Here is a 19,004-nt window from a genome sequence, read left to right as displayed (position 1 = left end):
AGTTCGACTCCGTACTGTCCCGTACACTATTGGGTACAACTTCCACAATTGGATGTATTAAAAAAAGGTTCCTGTCGTGAGATAATCTTAGAAATGTGCCCCTGCTGTGTACTGTGTAATGGCTGTGTCTGACCGTGCAGGGACATGGTCAGATCATACCACATCTCCTGGGCAGGGGAGGAAGCAAAAGAGTATACAGACAGGGCAGCACGGAATCACAGCTGATTTTTTCTGTGAGATAAAATATTTCCTTGCCTATTTTTATACGTGTTTTACCTAACAGTAAGCCGCATCTGCGATCCCATGCTGTCCAACAGCTTTTTATTAACTACAGATTTAATATTCTCAGCTGCGCCCTGAAAACAGGCAGTTTTTTTCTACTTTTGATAACAATACATAATATGTAGGTTCATGAACAATTATTGTTAATATAGTATTTTCTATTGAATAACAAAGTGGTGCATTATATTGAAAGAGTCGTGCAAAAAGGAGGCATTGCAGTTTACGGCAAGTGTTATGTTGTCCTCATCTTTAACATTTTTTACAAAGAGATGAGACTTTTTATATAAAAAAGACATGTTTTGCTTAGGCTGTGTTCACACGATGCGTATTTCATGCGTTTCCGCGGCGTTTTTGCAGTTGCGTAAACGCCGCGGAAACGCATGAAAAACGCATGGTAGAAGGGAAGCAATGTTCCCCAATGGAAATCCGCATGTGCTGTGCCCATGATGCGGATTTTTCCGCAGCGTTAACGCTGCGGTCAAAAATCCACAGCATGTCAATTAATTTTGCGGAAACGCGGCGATTTCGCCGCCATTGACTTGCATTAGAACGCGCCAATTCCGCAAGACAGCATTTGTACTTGCGTAATTGGTGCGTTCTAATGTGCGGATGGTACCCGGGTGTGGAGGAGAGGAGAGTCTCATCCACACCCAGGTATCATTAAAAAAGCTGTAAAAAGAAGAATAAAATAAAAAATAAATGTATTCTTACCTTCTGTCGGCCCGCGCAGCGCTCCCGCTTGGTTCCCGGCACTTGCAGTGAGTTGTAGGACCTGCGGTGACGTCAGAGTCATGTGACGGGTCACGTGACGCTGACGTCGGCAGGTCTTTCAATTCAAAGTTGCCGGCAGCCGGGAGAACGGAGTGAGCAGGACAGCGCGGGCCATCGGAGGTAAGTATATACACTCTCTCGGTTCACACTGTATAAATCCATGCTGTTTGCTGTTTGCATGGATTTATATAGTGTGACCTAGTTATCAAGCACTTTCCAGGTGATGCTAACATCGCCTGGAAAGCGCTTGTCAATCTGCATGCGGAAACGCATGTGAATCTGCATGTGGATCCGCATGTATTCTGCAGGAAAAACGCATGCACAATCTGCATGCGTTTTTTCTGCCAGGGAGATGCAGAAATGATGCAGAAATTTTCTGCTTCATTTCTGCATCGTGTGCACATACCCTTAAAGAGGTTTTCAAATGGAATACATTTATCATCGATCTATTGGATATGTGATAAACATGGAATCCCTATTAATCATGAGAATCGGTGCCTCAATTTCTCATTCCTCCTTTCTTCAGCTAGGACTGGTCACATGGTCTAGCTGGCGTGGTCTTCTGCTTCATTCAGTGTCCATTGGACTGTATGAGTACTGTACTTGGTTATCTTCGTCAGTCTCTTAGAAACTGAATGGAGCGGCAGTGGTCATGTGTGACCACGCTGCTTTATTCAATCCTGACCAAAGCGATGAAGAAGGTGGGAAAGTTACCTTCATTCTTGTGATTGGTTGGTGTCCCTTTCCCATATTCTTCCTTACTTCCTGTGGATAGGAAAAGACTTTTGTGTAAAAAAAAATCTTTTTTAATTGAAAATATATTTTATTTCTTCCTCATCTTACATGTCTTTATCGTTACAGACCCCTGAACTAAATGAAGACACTGAAAATAAAGTAGAATTTAATGAAGACACAAGTGCAGACCAGTGTACGCTTGACTTTGGGTCTTACAGTCCGGACCAAGATGAAGATTATTTTGAAACTAGATCCTACTTCAGCGACAGTCCCTCTGAATTAAAAAGTGAAGTATTTGAGAGCATTTCCGACATTGAATCTGTTGCTAGTGATGCGACAGATGAACTGAACAGAAGGACAGATTGCATTATATTAGACAAGGAGGAATCTGTGTATTCAAATTTTACTAAACTCCAAGGTGGCTTTTATTCAAAGAGTTTGCACTTCTCAAAAGAGATCGTATGTAGCCAAGAAGATCAGACCGAAGCCTCGTCTTGTTTACAAACCCAGTGCCCATCTCCTCTGAAAAACCTCACATCTGAGCTCAGTGAAGAACAAACGGTGGAGAAAAACAAGAAGGATCTATTTATTCCAAGTGTAAATTTCAGAGAAGATACAGAGAATAATAATGTATCTTTCAATGGGTTGCAGCACAATGTGACAGTAATAGAGGAAGGCCCTAGAGGTTTGGTGGTGTCTACAGAGATACGGACAAATACAAAAAAGAGAGTTAATGTCATCTCCCAGTCAGAAGGTTGTCTAGCTTGTGCACGGTCAGACACAACTATCGTTGCCTCTCACCAAAGTTTGCCTAATATTCATTTTAGAATTCCTAACCTTAATGACACTGCAGTAGAGTATGCTGCAAACAGGGGAGAGATAAGTACAGAAAAGCCATTCTATGAAAAAAGTCATAATCTGGAAAAACCTTCACCCTGCATAGATCAGGCCTATGGAGATTTAATGAGGACTCCATCAGAAAAACCAACTGAAGTTGAAGAGTCTAGTCTTTACCAAGAAAACTGGTGCCACAGTTCCAATCAACACTGGGAACCAACCAGACCACTTAATGGATATAACGCAGCGCAAAACCAACATAATCGTTCTCCTGATGATGATGATAATAATACAGACATAAGGTGTGGATCTTTGGAACCTGACATATGTAAAGACAGAGAAAATAGATTATTGGTTATATTAAACTCAATAAAAGCAAATAAGAGCAATTATAAAGCAAAATCATCTGCAAAGCCAAATGTGCCTGACTGCAACATAGACGAGGCAAAAAACTGTACGGTAGGTAATAATGACACTGCACCAAACCACGTGACCGTCAAAGAGACGTCCCATCAGCAGTCAGATACTGTCAATGATTCTTCTAACAAATCTGGTCTTATTATAATATCCATACAACGGACAGATGCTCAGGCAACAAGGAACAAACCCGATGACATCCATCTAGTAGGAGAACATAATATACCGCCTGGTTCTGGGCAATCACACGATTCACAAGAAAACAGTGAAATACTCAAGTTCTCCAGTGCAGATTTAGAAAAAGGAAAAATTATCACTAAAGATGTAGTCAATATAGATAGTAGTGATAAAGAGGAGAAGAATTCTACAGAAGCAAAGTTAGATATGAAACCCTCACTTGACATGGATGCTGATTATATGACTATTGAAACAAGCCAAGTTCCACAAAGTCCTCAAATGCGGGACAAAGTAATAGATGTAGATCCTGATCCCAAAAGAGCCAATCAAGAAGAACTTATTAGTCTAGATTCAGACTATATGGCTTTAGCTAATATGTGTCATTTAGATGAAGAATCCATCATGGAACAAACTGATTTGTTAAATTCTGTCAAAATACTGAATGATGACCAGAGTGAGGAAAGCACAGATAGCTCAGAGCATCTAGCATTCAGTTTCTCAGATGATGATGAGGACGACATGGAATATGACAGTTTACCAAAGCTAGAAGGTAAAAAGGAGGACATGTTAGGTCATATACATGACTTGGCTTTTGAAAGGAACACAATAAACACGGACTTAAGTGTAGTGGATGAAAATGATGAACGCAACAACCGTAGCAGCAACAATTGCACTGAAAATGAAGACTGTGGAGATGTTATTGGTACTAAACAAGAGGTGGAAGAAAGCAAAAATGTAGATTCAAATAACAAATCTTCAGGATTGCCACCAATTTTGGAGGTTCCTCTAGAAAACAATAAACCAGCCAAGTCAGAAAGTGACAGAAAAGTAGAAGATAAGGCTGGCAAGACAGTGAATGATATAGAAAGCAAGCATTTACACTCCCTTACACCTCCACTAATAACCAGCAGACAGATAGTCAATCTATGTAAAGATGAACACTCTTCAGATCTCTCTGATGATGACTTGTATGAAAGCAGCTTTCTCTACAACAGGAGTATGAGAAAAGCTTCAGGATCAGGGAGGATTGACCTGGACAATTTTTCCCGGCTCAGAAATGATGTTTCAACTGTTAAGATGCCAGAGTCAGCCGAACCAACTTACAGCCAACATCTTCCGAAGCCCCAATTAGAAAATAATGATATAAAAAATAGTAATAAAAGCACAGAAGGCAAACGGTTAAAAGAGAGACTATCTTGGGCTCATAAGTCATTCTCAAGCCTTTTTGATTTTAAAAATCTAGAAAAAGAGAATACAGCTGAAAACATGGAGTCTGTCACTAAAGATGAAAGGAAAAAGCTCAGACCTCATCAAATGTCATGGAGAGCCTTACGAAAGAACAAGGAAAGAGACTCAATGAAAAGACTCAGTATATTAACATTATCCTCACAAGATATCAACCCAAGCAAACCAAGGAAGGAATCGAAAGAAAAGATTGATACATATGGTGAGAACCATTCATCAGTGGTCCCAGATTTACTCAGTGGTTCCAGCTACACAGAATTCAATGACAACTATATAGGGTCCATTTCACCAGAATCTGCACATGAGGATGTTGATATAAGAAGGTCTGCTAAGTGTGGTGCCACTGCGAATGCAAGGAATTCATTTGATCAGTCTATGAGCTGTACAATATATAATCCAATTGAACCTTCAATGGTGAGACAATCGTCAAGTATGTCCTATGCAAATATCTCCTCCAATTCTGACCTTAACTCAATGCCTTGTCGACCAATGAGTCCAAAACCCCAAAGTCAATGGCCTAATTATCAGCGTAAAAGCCTTCGAAATTCCAGGGCCAGTGCCACCTCCATGACTTCTTTAGGAAACTCTTCTCCACTGGATGCTTATTTGGACTCAGCTGAGGCATCCATGGTATTCAAACCATGGATGGTAAATTCCTTAGAGAATGAAGCCCTGAAGGAGGACAGCGGGAGCAGCAGTCAATCCCAAGCCAGTATATACACAACGTCTTCAACTAGCGATATACTGAAGGAAGATGTAAGTACAATATGGCTTTTTTTCAAGTATCTCTATATTTTTCATAATAGAATTTAGTATTACACAATATACTGCTCATGGAAAAAAGGGGTTGTCTCATTATGAGTTTTCAGAAATGCACCGTTCCTCTGCCTCCCACCTTCTGCTTACTAGGGGGCGGTGGTCTCCTGATGATTGACAGTTCGACCCAGAGGTATGATCATGCTGCTGCCTGAACTGATGCTACAAGCAATGGAGGAGTGCAGGGACAGTAAAGCTGAAAGGATCTAGTGATCCATCTAGCTTCAAATAAACACTTATCCAGTAAGCTCTAAAGCAAAGAGCTTGCATGTGCACTCTCCTTGCCTAGGAAACCAGACATCTCTGCTATGCTACAGAGATGGCCGGTAATCTAGACAACAAGCAGTGCACTACAGAGTTAAAAAATCCTTCCTTACTTGAGAACAGAGAGGATTTAAAAGTTAGGTCAAATTCAAAGTTGCTTATTTTTACAATTACTTTGCAATTTTACCTATGTAAAAAGATGAGAAAACTCCTTTAAAGAAGTCTAAGTCCACAGAAAAGCATGTCAAGTCATAAAAGCAGCATGAAGAGAATATACTCAAATGAACACAGATATCTGATAACATTTCACACTTTGAAGGAAGAAAATATGTATTTTTCATTCATCAGTTATAATGTTTGCTTTCCCAACTATTTAAAGGTAATTTTTTTTATAAATACTGCTATACGGCAGCACTGTTGCTTTACAGCTCTGGGGTCCAGGGTTCAAATCCCACCAAGGACAACATCTGCAAGGAGCTTGTATGTTCTCCCCGTGTTTGTGTGGGTTTCCTCCGGGTTCTCTGGTTTCCTCCCACACTCCAAAGACATCCTGATAGGGAATCTAGATTGTGAGCCCCATTGAAGACAGTGATAATGTTTTATAAAGCGCTGTGCATTATAAAACGCTATACAAGCAAGCATTATAAATAAATAATAAATTAATTGTTGAATTCGGAAAAGGTTGGTCATTTGGGAGTCAGCACTTTAACTGCCAGCAGATGGCGAAAGAGGCCAAAAGTTTTAACTACAAAACTCAGAGGAGAGAATTGCCCAAGATTTAATGTGCAAACAGCGGAGACCTTTGTGGAATTGCACTCACACTTGCTTGTCACTTATGAAACTGCCTCTTGCTAAAGGTCATCATAATGTATTTTTGGTGAAATCTTCACGTGTCTATTATCCTTAAATTTTACAATTCAAAACATTCTGATATAAGAAAATATTCTCCATTTTTTATTGACTTCCTTCCTTATCAGAATTCGTGCAGCTTTCATAAGTTCTAGTTTGAGCTGTTATAATGATGATAGTTCATATACTTTATTTATGAGCTGGTTTTGTTTTAATACGGCTGGTTTCCCTTTACTATGGTAGTTAAAAAGTGAACATATAGATCACATTTTGATCACTTTCCATAAATACATGTCTATTAAACCTCAAAGGCGTTTTCCCATGAACAAAATATATTTTAATTAATATCTAATTAAGTTTCATAATTGAATGTGTTAAAAAATGTTCCTGTGCTGAGATAATCTTATAAATGTGCCCCTGCTGTGTACTGTGTAATGGCTGTGTCTGAAAAATAGTGATAGTACACAGCAGGGGCACATTTGTAAGATTATTTCAGCACAGGTCTATGGGCCTGACTAGGATAGCCAGGTAGACCCCTCCACTGAAATGGGGGACAAGGCATTCCCATTCTCATTCTCGGTAGTCCCCTCAGATTTAAGGGTTGTCTAAGATTGATTCTTATCATCTATCCACAGGATAGCTATGGGTTTCACCACTGGGATGCCCACCGATCCCGAGAACGGTGGTCCTGTGGTCCCGGTTTGAATGAAGAGGTGGCTGCACGTGCATGTCACTGCTTCTATAATTGTCTATAGGACTGTCAAGTATAACAGAGTGCACCTCTACATTCAAATGGAGTAGGTGGGCCCAAATTCTTATGATTGGTAGGGGTGCCAACAGTGGAGCGCCCAGTGATTTTTTTTTTTTTTTTTAGTGAAACAAATTCCATCAAAAAAGTGGAGTTCAAAAATGACATTTTTATATATCTCCACTGACTCTTAGCAAATATCTGGTGACATTAGAAAACGAACTACTGGAAATGCTTTATTTTTATTAAGAATGTTGTGTTTAAGAGCACCTTAAGGGCTTGTGCAGATGACCGTATCATCGGTCCTAGTGTGATCTGACAAAACATCGGTTCGCACCCGGACCGATGTTATTCTATGGGGCCGTGCACATATCCGATTTTTTTCGTTAGATAGAGCCGGTTCGGGGTAAAAATCACAGCGTCCCCGAGTTTGAGCCGATATTCAGATCGCACTTGGCCATGCAAGTCAATGAGTGCGTGGAAAACATTGCACCCGGATGACATCTGAGTACAGTTAGTTTTTCACGGACTGACACAATGGAGAAGATGGAGAATTTTCTTCTCCATCTTCTGCTCATCCAATAGAATTGGATCACCCACCATAATTGGCCCGATTCTCCATGAGAGAATATACAGTCGTCTGCATTTAGCCTAGCACTGTTTCATTTGTATATTGCTTAAAAAGGCCCTGTCAATTGCCGTACATTTTTACCTGGTCTAACTAATGCTGTCCTCCTTAATCTGGCATTATTGTGTGTTTCTTTTCCCTGTGCCTCACCATGCCTGAGATACGGTTCCCTCTTTCCTACATGTAAATCTAGCCTTGTTAGTCAAGAGGGAGAGGTCTTCATGAACATATACATAGGAAAGAGTTGACCACCCTCACTTGGCTAAAAAAAAGACTAGATTTAAGAACAGGAAAGAAGTGACCACACCTCTGGAATGGAGAGGTGCAAGAACCAAAAAACACAACACCAAATTCAGGAAAAGAGTTGAATTTATGGTAAGTGACAGGTCAACTTTAATTATTTGGATACGGGAATTTTCAGGTCTGTATTGTCTTACATACCTTTCGCTTAAACTGATACAAACAGGATACTAAACAACAAAACCAACCAACAACTATAAAGGTACAGAGGGAGAAAGTCCTTCAGAAGAAGAAGACCTCTGAGTTTCTGGTGTTCACATTTGCAAACATGGACACAAGTAAAACCTATACATTACCCATGCTGACATCAGTGGAGCACGCAAAAGACTCAGAGAAAAGAAATACTAGACTGCTGTTCAGGAGCCTCAGCTGTGATGACCTATGGGTAAATCAGAGAAAGCAGGAGATGCAAGTAGACAAGACACAAAGCACAATTCAAGGAGACAGTCACATAAACAATCAGTCACAAGTAAGAATGGCGTCCATCCTCCCGCTCTATCCTCTGCTGTCTTTGGGCTCTTATTTCTTCTTTTCTAATCTTTCACGTGAATCTTTGCTATGGATGAGGGATCCACAATGGATTTAGTTACATGTCCTTGGCCAGACATAATAAGACAATCCTATCTCCCAACAGTTTATTATGCTGACTTATGTAACATTTTGCTCTCCAAACAAAGAAGCAATATTTGCACTTCTCTCAATTGTTAGTGCTTGGCATTTTTTTGAGTCTGAAAGTAATTACATTATTTCTCCTACTTTGTGCTTTTCATTTTGCTGAATTTTAGTGAAATGCCATTTATAGTATTTCACTAGGTCATTTTCATCTTTCTTGGGTATTGAAAAGAACCTTTTTTTCGCAATCATCAGCAGTGAACCAAGTTACATCTTGAGAGATGAACCTTGAATCCACGCTTATGAAATTGGTGGTGGTATTATACAGCTTTATGGTAGCCATAAAGATGCAGCTTGTAGGCCATTTCCATAGAAAACATGGCGATCCTCATGTTCTCTACTAATGCTGTTGTCCAACTCAAGGATGTATTTTACTCTTCTATAATTTAATTTCAAGGAAGAGCTGCAACTTCTAGGACTGAGCTGAGGAGTTCTATAACATGAAGTTATGAAGCTTTCCAACATATTCCATAATAACCTCATAAATCACCTAGTGCAGGCAAATTAAGATAAGTGGACTATGATTGGGAAGCAGTCAATAATTTGTTTCCTTTTCAATTAAATTGTTGTGCACCTTTGAACATGTGCTTAAACATCTGTCAGAAAACATATATAGAAATGATGATTAGTGTTCAGTGATTCCTCTTTAATACAAGATTACAGTATGTAAATATCAGAAAGGAACCAACAAGAGACAGATGTATGGAGTGATTGTCCACTTCACTACTTGGAGAACTCCTTCTTAAATGAAACCTGCTGAACCAACGATGTTCCAATGTTCCAGCGATGTCAGCACTACGACGTCACCCGGTAATGCTGGGCATGGAGCCTTGTTGCATTTATGAAGGAGTTGTCCAAGTAATGATAATATCCCCTTCAGTTTTTCAATTTGTTTAGGTTTCCAAAATAAAATGGCCTAAAATAAAAATTGACTAAATCTCAGCTGCTCAGATCTCATTGATTAGATGATCCAACCCTGCATTTACATATCTTGGCTGCTATCAAGTTAAGTTATTAATGTTTGTCTGAGGAATGTTCTGCCACACTGAATGAACTAGGACTGCAAATCATCAAGATCTGCTGCCTTTGCAATTGCCGATCAATGACATCACTGATATGCTCAATGGAAGACAAAATTTGTCCATCTATCGTTGCATCCAAGATGAAAGTTGCTGAAGAGGATAGTCCTCCATTCCAACCACCATTTCAGCCTCCGAACTACATCTGGAGACCACATGGGCAACACCATGAAGGCCTTTATGAGAGAACATGACATTAGTAATACTCCTGGGATTATGGTGTATGGTGGCATAATGTATGGTAGCCAGACGTCTCTTCTTCATCCCGAGGTACATTAAAAGATCAGCGATACATTGATTTGGTTGTGGAACCATTGGTACTGCCATTAATCCAAAGTGTCCCAAGAGCTGTTTTCCAAAATGGCAACCCCAGACTATGAGCAGCCTGTGTGGTCTAAACGTGCTACCATGGCTTACAGCGTCTTTGGACTATCTCCCATCCAGCACATCAGGAGTATCAATGGTCGGCAATTGCAAAGGGAGCTACTAGCAGCAGATTTTGATGCTATGCATGCCCAAGTGCATAACGTTCCTCAGACAACCATTGATAACCTTATTGATAGAAGCCAAGATGTGTAAGTGCAGGGATTTCTGTGTGTGGCGCTCATATTCAATACTGAACAAATTGAGGCTCCAAAAGTAATAAAACATGTGGCACCATGGAAGCACCAAATTTCAGGAAATGGAGCTCAGCATGGACGTGATACATCAGGTAGTTTACGGCAGTTTTCTGGTGTGCAACTGGTTGAAATTTTTTGTCGACTTACTAATCTAAAGTCCTTTTTTTCACTCTGGTGCATGTTCAGTGGAAACATGCGCCAAATTCATTAAGAGGCACATGCCAGTACTTCAACGCTCCTTTCAATTTGCAGGTCTTGGGCCCATGAGTTCATAGAACATAGATGTGAGAGGGACATTTGCTGAAAAGACTGATTATATTTTTTTCCCAATTATTAGCCTTTATTTCATCACTTAAAGAAACTCGCTCATCAATATATTGCAATCATCATATCATATTATATTACACTGTGTACTTAAAAATTACTCACTTTCTACCCAGCTAATTCTTCTCTTTTCTATTATGTCTATGACATCACGTGATTAAAAAGTGACTAGCTGAATGTTTCTATGGTCTATATAGAAACAGGAGGTCAATTGTCCCTGCATGAATCATAAGTCACTGCAAAAGTCCCTCACATGGAGCAGCTGGGTCAGGAGTTGAAAAGGGGAATGATAAATGCAGGGACAAGAGACTTCCTGTTTTTATATAGAACAAAGAAAAGATAAGAATTAGCTGGTAGAAAGGCAAAATGAGCAATTGTAAGTACACAGTGCCATATAATATGATGACTGCAATATATTAAGAGGATAAAAACTTTGATGGGAGGAGGAGTGCTTCTTTAAGGTGATTTTTTTCAGCATTTGCCATTCTGCCACTGCACAGTGACAGACCAATAGGAGATAAACATACCAATGTTGTATCTTAAAATGGTAGCAAAAAAAATAAAACGTCAAATTATTCCTAATTCAAGAATTGTTTCAAATAAGTTACTATAGATGATTGAAGTGCGGTCATGTAGAAATCAGTTTGAGGAGGAAAGCGTCAATGCATTTTGACAACTAAACAGAGCTGTCTGCAGTTTGCAGAACCATGTGCGACATCACATATGGCAAAAATTAGATAAAATTTGACTGTTTCCTCTTTGGGCTCAGTAATCACCGGAGTCTGCTCGAGTAGGCCTAAGATGCAAACAGAGGCCTGCTCAATGGATCATTGTCCATATTTAGCCAGGAATTCTCAGAAATGATTTGGCTGTGGATTGATTTGATGAACAAAGTATAAGAATAGCAGCCTGACATTGACGGAGATGCCTCAGCCTGGTGTACCATCACCAATGTCTTGTAAAATACCACCATGGTACACAATCAATATGAAAGCCCCGAATGTACCGTATGTCCCCAAGACAACTTATAACAATCTTGATAAAATCATGAGTACACATAATTGAGTAAGTTGGAGTATGCCAGAAATACTATAGATATCACAAATATTCCATGTTGGTTGCATTTTTGGGTACTATTTAAATCCTCTAAGGCTACGTTCCCAGGATGAGTATTTGGTGAGTTTTTTGATGTTGCAGATTTTTTTGCAGCATTTCTGCACCTATTAGGGAAAATTAGATCACTTGTGTTTTTTTGAGTGTTTTTATTGCGTTTTTGACCCTGCAGTTTATGTCTCTTTTTGGTGTGCCATGTTTTAAATAAAGCTGCTCTGTTTTTGATACTTCCTGATGTTTGGCTTTGACCAAACTTTATTGATACAGTCATGTGTGGATTAAATGCATTTTTTGTGCTTTTCCGCAGCTGAAAGGCACTAAATCTCTTATGAATTTTTCATTTTGGGATTTTCTGCATCTAATTCAATTCTGTGGGGAAAATCCGCACATAAAACTCAGCGTACCCGCAAGAGAAATTGACACGTTGCGGATTTGAAATTCGCATCGCAGGTCAGTTTACGCTGAGTAAAGGAAAAGCACAGTGGGCAGGAGATTTCTATAAATCCCATCCACTTTGCTGGAACAGTAAACGCTGCATTTTTGGAACAGCGAAAATATAAAGCGTCCGAAACTCATCATGGGAACTTAGATGCTGCATTTTTTGTGCAGTGAAAATGTGCTGCATCAAACTCACCAAAAAGCTCATCAAGGGAACTTAACCTAACTCAAGGAGTCAAACACCTCAATTATAAGTTTCTAAAAGTCAGGGGAGTAACTAACAGGGTGTGAATGCTGGGCATTGAGAACTGGGATCTAAGGGGTAACATTTCTCCTTGTGAAGAGGGACAAGCCAGGCCTGGTATGTCAGAATGAGGAGCCATGCATGCTCCTCTGGGAAATTAAATATGAAAATTGTCTCTTCAAAGAGGAAGAGGACTAGAACTCTAGCGCCAACAATTGGAAGCCGTGATCCTACAAGTCAATATCGTCTCTTTAATGAGACTTTCAATATGACTTAGGATAAAAGCCAAACCAGAATCTCAATCTGCAGACACGGTGTTTCAGGAGGTGTTGCCCCTCATCAGTGCAAAGTAGGAGATCTGATTTGGCTAGGTGAGAGGCTCTGGACATTTAGAACAGAAGGAGTGCCAATTAACCACACTGTGGTCAGGCTAATGGGATACAGGACTTGGGAACATGTTACTTTTTTATTTTCTGGTGAAGTAATGTCTGGCTACCAGTCTCAAAGCAGTTCATAGCCACTTAGACATTGGAACATTTCAATTTGTTTGAGACCACTAACTTGCAATGATATAGAAAAATTTGTCCAGGAAAATGTTCTCCAATTGAAAGATATTGCCTATTTTGTCAGTCTGGCCATGGCTACTGTACCTCAACCCAACCTGGCATCATTATGCTGTTGACTCGCATTACATACACAACAGTTCATCGGGTCTTTTACACTTGTGTGGACTTGGCGCTTTCCTCTGTAACAATTAGACACATTAAAACCACTTTAACACTATGTACTGTATAACTTCCATCTTTTTTCTATGTTGTCCACGTGACCTAATTGTGGCTGTAACTAATTTACTAACTTCTTATACACAGTTTTTTTACTACTATCAGCATCATATGTCCTGGAGAAATACACACTAAGAAATCAACAATGACAAAAATGACTTATTATTCTTCCTTTGTCTAGGCAAGAATGAGTAGGAGCGGATCTGCGGCACCTTACGAGATATTTCGAATTCGACCTTTGAAGATACATTCATTTTCCCAGAGCACTCCAACCAGGCTCGATCTTGTGGGCCGTGTGAGGCGTATCACATTTCCTGGTACGTACATCATTTAATAATTAGTAAATGTTGTATGATTCATGGTACTGTGTATGGTTTACTTGACGCACTGTTGGCATTGTTCCTAGAGGGCTGTGCCGGACTGGCGTAAAGTCAACTTGACGGCTGATTCATGCTGTCCGAACTACAGGCAATGTGAATCGGACACTGGCTCTGTCAGTTCAGCCAGATATTTCTTACTCTAAAAAGCCTCGCTATACATTTAATAGCAAGCAAGGAACCATGGGGCTCGGGTGACTAGTCCAAAAAGTCCGTCCGCAGCTGCTTCTACTTACTCACTTTGAATGACAGATCTTTTTTATTCAGACGTATAGAGAGACATGTCACTTAAGGAGAGCGTAGTGTGGAAAAGATGTCAAGGAGCAGCATTTTGGACTAGTCACCTGAGACACATTGTCCCCAGTCTGCTTTTAAATATGTTTCTCTGAGACGACAGACGGTGTCAGACTCATGCAGATTCATGACTCAGGCGGCATGTCATGTTTATTTTGAGGGTCACCTTCCTGAGACTTGTTTATGAGGAACTCTGTTACTGTTAATACTGTTAATGGGTTCACTTTCATGGAGATGTTATAATGGTAATCTCTTGAAGAAAATATATGTCCTTTTAGGACACTGCAGACTATGTTCTTCTTGGGTCCATATAACGCCTTGTACTCCATTGCTCCGTCTGGAGAGTTTTTCGGGGATTCAGTTGGAACAGCCCACAGAAGGGCCAAACAAATTGTCCCCTACACAAAATATTGAAAATGACATATCTGAACTGTCCCAGAAAATATGTGAAAGAGCTCTGTCCTACTCATGTGCAGATTGCACGAGAAGACGTTGTGTATGTTTCATACAAAAAAAATAAATATAGAATTAGTATAGGAAAAAAATGAAAAACAGAATGTGTAATTTTTGGGCATTTGTGATCCTCTTATGGTCTGAATAGGCCATGAGTCCTAAGACATTCTTTTTTGTCAGTCCTTAGGACTCATTCTCACGTACATATTGTATCTTTGTTTATTATGGATAGAACACATACCTGTTATATTATATGGGGCTGTTGTCAGGGATCAAAATCAGCCACACAAATCTATAAGTGAAAACCCCAGACAGCACGTCGATGTTATTTGTATGCAATCTGTGCTTTGTCCATTTTTATGCTTTCAATGTGAAGGAGAAGCTTTGCAATTTTACTTATTTATTTTGCATATGAGAAAATTATTGAAGAAACACTGATGGTGAAAACTGACTCACCGATCAAACCCTGATCAAAATCTGCTCCAAAACCCTGATAGAAATTGATACTTTTTTTTTTCACTTACTAGAATAAAATGGACTAGAATAAAATGAGGCCATAAAGTGAAACCATCATTAGGATCATATAGGGCATTCATGAGTAAATGACAAGGACACCATTAAAATTCTCTTTCAGAAATATAGTAGAGCTCGTTAGACTTCTTTGAATTCAATCTACCCAACCTTTCCAAGCCGAAAAAAGGTGACTATAATGGGATTATTGCCAAAAAGTCCCCCCAAAAATGTCTGCTCCAATCACTATTGAACCTGTAGATGTTTACATGCGTAAATGACAAATGTAAATTAGATTTCTAATTTACTTTAAGCTAAATTTCGAAAAAGCTGATTTTTCCAGTTTATTGCTCCTTTAAGGATAACATATCTTACATTGAGTCCAGGCTACTTGTAAGAAGACCTTGAATGTCTGCAGTAAGGCAGAGCATAACATGATAATTGGGGGTGGGGGACTTTAGCATGTTGCTTCTGTTTACTGCTTGTAAGTGAGAATAGAAGGCTGTTTTTAAGGAGAAGCACTTTACATACCGCATCACTGACATTCATCTCAGTCACAGCCTTTTGGCATGTGGAAGATAAACTGCGGAGTGGGAGGAGATCTCATCAAGGACACTCATCCCAGTGCACAGTGGTGGGAGGATAAACACTTGTAATTCTATTATTTGTGTACATGAAAAAAAACAATAAAATATGAATATATACAAAGAAAAAAAATACATGTGGAATCATCATCAACATTTTTCTTAAAGAGGTTGTCCACTACGTTATCATTGATGATCTATCCTTAAGATAGGTCATCAATGTCTGATCAATCAGGGTCCGACACCCGGCATCCCGCCGATAAGCTATTGATTTGAATAGGAGGTGGATATGGAGCAGCTCCGCAATTGAGCATTTCCAGCTAGCGGCCGCCGACACTGGGAAAAGCTGATCAACAGGGTGTAGGACCCTGACTGATCAGAAAACCTAAGGATAGGTCATCAGTGATAAAGCAGTGGACAACCTCTTTAAGCAATATTTTAGGCTAGTGGGCTGTTGCATTTCGCCATCACATCTGATGATTTTCTATGGTGTTGCATTGTGATCTGCAACCTGTCGCAACTTTCCAAATGTGCTTGGAAGACTCGCTTGCAATAGACTTCATTGCAAAACAAACTCGACCACAACATGTTTGTGACGTGTTTGCAATCACAGTTCTAAAATAGTAAAGTTGGACAAAGTTTCTTGGTGTTGTGACTTGTCTAAGAATTGCAGCCGAATCTTTGCAGTGCACAGGCTGTATCGCTGTGGCCAAAATGGGACTTTTGGACTCACACTATATTATCTATGAGTTACTTTTTGAGCTCTTTAACCATTTTGATTTCAGTGGGGAGAGCACAATAGAGAAAATGTGGGGAACCAAAAATGTAGTTAATTTAAAGCCAACCCCAAGAAAAGATCAGACTCTGTTCGCACTAGCATCATGGCTTCCATTCTTAACAGAGCCATGACTGGGATGACAGATCTGTTTTGAATTTTTTTACAGATATCATTGACTTCCCGTATAATGTGGTCAGGTCTCAGATTTTTGATAGCAAGAATAAAGCTGCCGACTATACTATTATTTTCATCAAAAATACAGGAAACCATAATAGAAAAAGAATAATAACTGTCACCAGGTTTTTGCTACCTTATCTGAGCATAATGTAGGAAAAGAGACCCTGATTCCAGCGATGTGTCACTTAGTTTACTGGGTGCAGCGGTTGTGACACAATCAGTGTTCTTAGATGTAACATGAAGCAGCACTCATGAAGCTATCCTCACCCACCCCACAGCTTTCTGTGAACATTGTCTATTGACAGTGAGCTGCTTATCACAGGAGGGGGTGGAGTCGGATTAGCATTTGTGTGCAAATCAGACCTGGCAATGATAATCTCCTAGTGATAAAATCTTCATTATTAGTAAACAACAGCACACAGCTTAATAAATGACACATTGCTGAATTCAGTGTTTCAGCCCCTATCTCTTGCTGTCTTCAGATTACATAGCAAAAAAACTGCTGACAGATTCCCTTTAAAGAGAATAAGACTTATACAGGCAATGCTCCATGTGAAAGTATGCAAATTACCCAAATCAACAAAATCAGATAGCCACCTGTTTCAGAGGGTTTTTTTGCACATCAGCAGTACCAACATTTTAAAGGGAATCTGTCAGTAGGATCAACCCTCCTAAGCTGTCTATATGGACATGTACGTCATAGGAAGCTGAATAAAATGATACCCTGATATCTGCGATCCAATGTCTTATTCCCTAGAAATCCGTGTTTTTCTTCATATGTAAATGAGCTGAAAAGGTCTATGGGCCATACACAGATCTCCCTGATAATCTGCCCCCAGAGTTTATTTTAAATGAAAAGTGGCATTTCCAGCGTGATATGTAATGACTGACAGTCTGCTCTCCTAATCACCCACAGCTCTGCTGTGAGATCAGAACTAACAGTACAGCAGAAGTGAACTTTGTCTCATCGCAAACACATTTGCAGCAGCAGTTATCCTCTCACAGTGCTGGCAGCTCTGCTGTTCTGCCCCTCCTCACCGCACTGTCTGTCTGTCATAGTGCTTCAGTTGGAAGCTGAAACACTATGAGAGGACACCTGCAAATGTATTTTTAACGCCCCTTTTCATTTATAATAAGCTCTGGAGGCAGATTCTCAGGGAGATCTTTGTCCGGCCCATAGATTTTAACAGCTCATTTGCACTTAAGAAAAATGTGGATTTCTCTGGAATAAGACATCAGATTGCTGATATCAAGGTATCATGTTATTCAGCTTCCTATGACCTACATGCCCATATAGACGGCTTAGGAGGCTTGATCCTGACAGATTTCCTTTAATATGTGACAAATTCACAAAATATACTTTTTAAAATCATTTTTTTTACATATATCCCTGTTATTTGTGCTTTTTATGTTATACCTGGTGAATGAAACATTAGGACTATGTTCACACTTTACAGTTGCACAAAGATTTTTATCCCAAGTCAACTGGAGGCGTACAGGAGAGCTCCAAAGAAGTTTATAGGTGCCCTGTTAGAACTCTGTATAACTTTATTGTTTTTTAATGCCACTGTGGACTACAAAATGACCTGTGTAAAATAACTGCATCAAAATGCGAGATGTGAACAAGACCGCGTGTTTCGATACTCATGAAGTAATTAGAGAGTAATTGATTTGTAAGTTGGGTGAGAGTATAAATCTCCATAGTCCCTTTTCTAAATGAATCACATAGGAAGACAAATCCGATGACATCCCACTGGTTACATCAATGGGATGCAGCTCTGGAGCTGGACTGGACAATGCAGGGTTTCTCCGAGAGGATTCCCTGAAAACAATAGGATGATTCACATGTATTCTTCTAACTTCAGCCCTTCTAAATCCTTGATCTTAGACCCAGTTGCTAAGAAACCCTTATGGCACCGAGCCATAGATAACTAGGGTGTTGGATGAAGCTTGTGATTCCTGGAGCCCCCCTAGAGGCCCCCTATGATGTCAGGTTGCATTCTACAAGGAAAGCCAGACTGCTCAGCATTGAGCCAGCACTGCCAGGTACAAGAGCCTGCAAGAAGCAACAAGAGGCTCCTGATCAAGCCAGTGAGTCCGGATGAGAACTCAACAGCCATGCCCAAGTGATCCAATGAACCCGCACAGCAGTTCTGGGAGCTCTGGGCTTTCCTCTGGCTCTGATTCTGACAGCAGTAGCTGCCTTGGTTGGGGTGGTGCTGGCATGAGAGGGCTGTTGTCTAGATACTGGAGTCTGGAAAGCCTACAGTCTGCTTCTGGTAAGGAGAATTGCTTCTATATCTAGTCTGGGATTCAGTTATTTGGGGCAGTGCATGGACTGGAATATTGATGATTATTATTATGTATATTCAGCCGGAAACAGTGGCTACATCAGGATGAGCGCTTCTCTTCTGCATGCAGAACATAATATTAACAGGTGGCAGAGCATAACTGGTATGAAAGTGAATGCAAAATGCTGTGTGCCAAGGT

General features: G+C 40.0%; 1 protein-coding gene across 1 annotated transcript in view; it reads left to right on the top strand.

Moving 5' to 3' along the window:
- Positions 1–19,004, top strand: part of ARHGEF4 (Rho guanine nucleotide exchange factor 4) — a 215,989-nt gene that overhangs the window by 113,185 nt on the left and 83,800 nt on the right. Inside the window, 3 exon segments of the mRNA XM_073674475.1 lie at positions 1,915–5,220; positions 8,236–8,538; positions 13,523–13,658. Coding sequence (XP_073530576.1) covers positions 1,915–5,220; positions 8,236–8,538; positions 13,523–13,658 — 3,745 coding nt within the window.

This window comes from Phyllobates terribilis, unplaced genomic scaffold, assembly GCF_046119375.1.
Source record: "Phyllobates terribilis strain yellow unplaced genomic scaffold, ASM4611937v1 Scaffold_3__8_contigs__length_932513732, whole genome shotgun sequence".
NCBI classification, from domain to species: domain Eukaryota; kingdom Metazoa; phylum Chordata; class Amphibia; order Anura; family Dendrobatidae; genus Phyllobates; species Phyllobates terribilis.
This window is presented reverse-complemented; position numbering and strand designations above follow the sequence as displayed.